The 1942-nt window shown below is 41.6% G+C and overlaps 1 protein-coding gene across 1 annotated transcript; it reads right to left on the bottom strand.

The window, feature by feature from the left end:
* Positions 1 to 436: 436 nt before the first annotated feature.
* pnx (posterior neuron-specific homeobox) lies at positions 437 to 1409 on the bottom strand. Its single transcript, XM_087792455.1, is given in 4 exon segments — positions 437 to 855; positions 1089 to 1290; positions 1292 to 1328; positions 1330 to 1409. Coding segments are annotated over 4 exon segments (738 nt in total).
* Between the last annotated feature and the right edge of the window lie 533 nt (positions 1410 to 1942).

Here is a 1942-nt window from a genome sequence, read left to right as displayed (position 1 = left end):
TAAAGTTTGTGCTTCAACAATCTTGACTTTTTGGGTTTAATTCTTGAATAAATGAGCGTCTCGATGAGTCGAGAGTCACAGACTAATGTTAGTTAATGCCTTTTTTTCACATTTCAGACATAAATAATCAATAAAACATAAATGATATATATATTATCTTGACCTTCTGTGCAGCCCGGTAACATAGTATGGCCGTAAGTACCTGTACCAGTCCTCGGACCACTTCTTAAAATGGCCCATGTATGGGTGTTCTGGAAGTAAACCTGTGATGCCTTCAAGCGAACAAGAAACATTCTGCGACAATGACTTCATTATTTAAAAATAAATATTTAATTAGATACAAAATACTATAACATTTTCAACACGCAAAACAAAGTTTGATCCGAATAATTTCTGACAGCATCGTTCTACTCCGAGTCCCTTTCGAGTCCAAACCTCAGACGTAAAAACGACGATGGAACGTTAGCGGCGGCGCAAAGAAGTTCAGTGGCGCCGCCTGGTGGCAGTACAGTGGAGCGCAGGGGATGGACGGCACGAAACAGAGGCGCTGATCCTCCTCCGTCTCGCCCGCCATCGCTCGCTCCTTCTTCCATTTAGTGCGTCGGTTCTGGAACCAGATCTTCACCTGCGTCTCGGAGAGTCGCAGCGCGGCGGCCAGCGTGTGGCGCTCCAGCACCGACAGGTAGTGGGCGCGCCGGAAGCTGCGCTCCAACACGCCGAGCTGCTCGAGGGTGAAGGCGGTGCGGATCCTCTTCCTCCGCCGCGGGCTGTCGTCACTCTGAGGCTCCGCCCCCTCGTCGGAATCCTCGTCGGAGGCGAGACGCTCTGACGTCACTTCCTGTGAGTCGGTCGGAGCTAATGGCAGAAATGAAACAAGAATTAACTCACACATTTTTTTTTAAATTAAATTAAAAATACTTTTGTTTTCTCTTCACAAAAAACATGATTTGTAATAAAATAGAAAAAAACACAACATTCTAAATGTAATTGAGTCAAATCATAATTTCTTCAAATATGTCAAATATTTTAAACAGACATAAATAATATTCATTATTTTTGACTGAAGACGAGAAACTAAAATCTCTTACCTGTGTGCGTGACGTCAGCAGGGACGCAGGTGAGTCTTCCGTTGAACTTGTGAGGATCCAGAATATCCTCCACGGAAAACGGAGTCCGGAAGTTGGACGGAAGTTTGTCCTGCAGCATGTTTTTGGAGAGAGTGAGCTCAGAACCGGGACCAGCGCGGACTGAGACCCGGACCGAGTCCCGCGGCTTTATACCCAGAAGCCTCCAGTGACGTGACGGACACGAGCCTGCCCGGCGGGTGGGCGCGTGTCCTGGTTATTTATTGTCCTGCAGCTGTTTCACGTGTCTTTTATTGTGAAGGAGCTTGTCAGGAAGCTTGTCATGCAAAGTGATGAAGTCAAAGAGAAAGTGGTGCAAGTCATGAAAGACAAGAGGAGACACGTTTACGAGTGTGTTCGTGTGTGTTCACACATGTACGAGGATCAATGGAACAAGCGGAGTTTGGGATGAGAAATCATTTATTTGTGCGTTAACGTTTTCGGTTGTTGATATATTATAAATCAGTTTTTAGTTTATTATTGTTATTTAATCATTGTGTTATTATTTCTCTATATATATATTTTAACTTTTAATATGTGTAATTTATGTCTTAATATCAGTTTTTAATGAACTGCAAGAAATATAAATAAATTCAAGACGTTTAAATGATTCTTATTCAACTTTCTTGTGTTATTTTACTCAGTCTCGCTCCAAAACTATCTTTAATCCAATATTAATGGTCTATAATTGAACTTTTTCTAAAATATTGTAAGCTAAATTGTTAAAAAATGAGTCAAAATATGTGTGTTTTTGTATTGCAATCGTCTTACAACTAAACTAACACATAACTGTTGGAATCCTGCTAATATATGTTAAA

The sequence above is a fragment of the Callionymus lyra genome, chromosome 5 (assembly GCF_982586985.1).
Source record: "Callionymus lyra chromosome 5, fCalLyr1.hap1.1, whole genome shotgun sequence".
Taxonomy (NCBI): Eukaryota; Metazoa; Chordata; class Actinopteri; order Syngnathiformes; family Callionymidae; genus Callionymus; species Callionymus lyra.
Note: the sequence above shows the minus strand (reverse complement) of the source record. Positions and strands in the feature narration are given on the sequence as shown.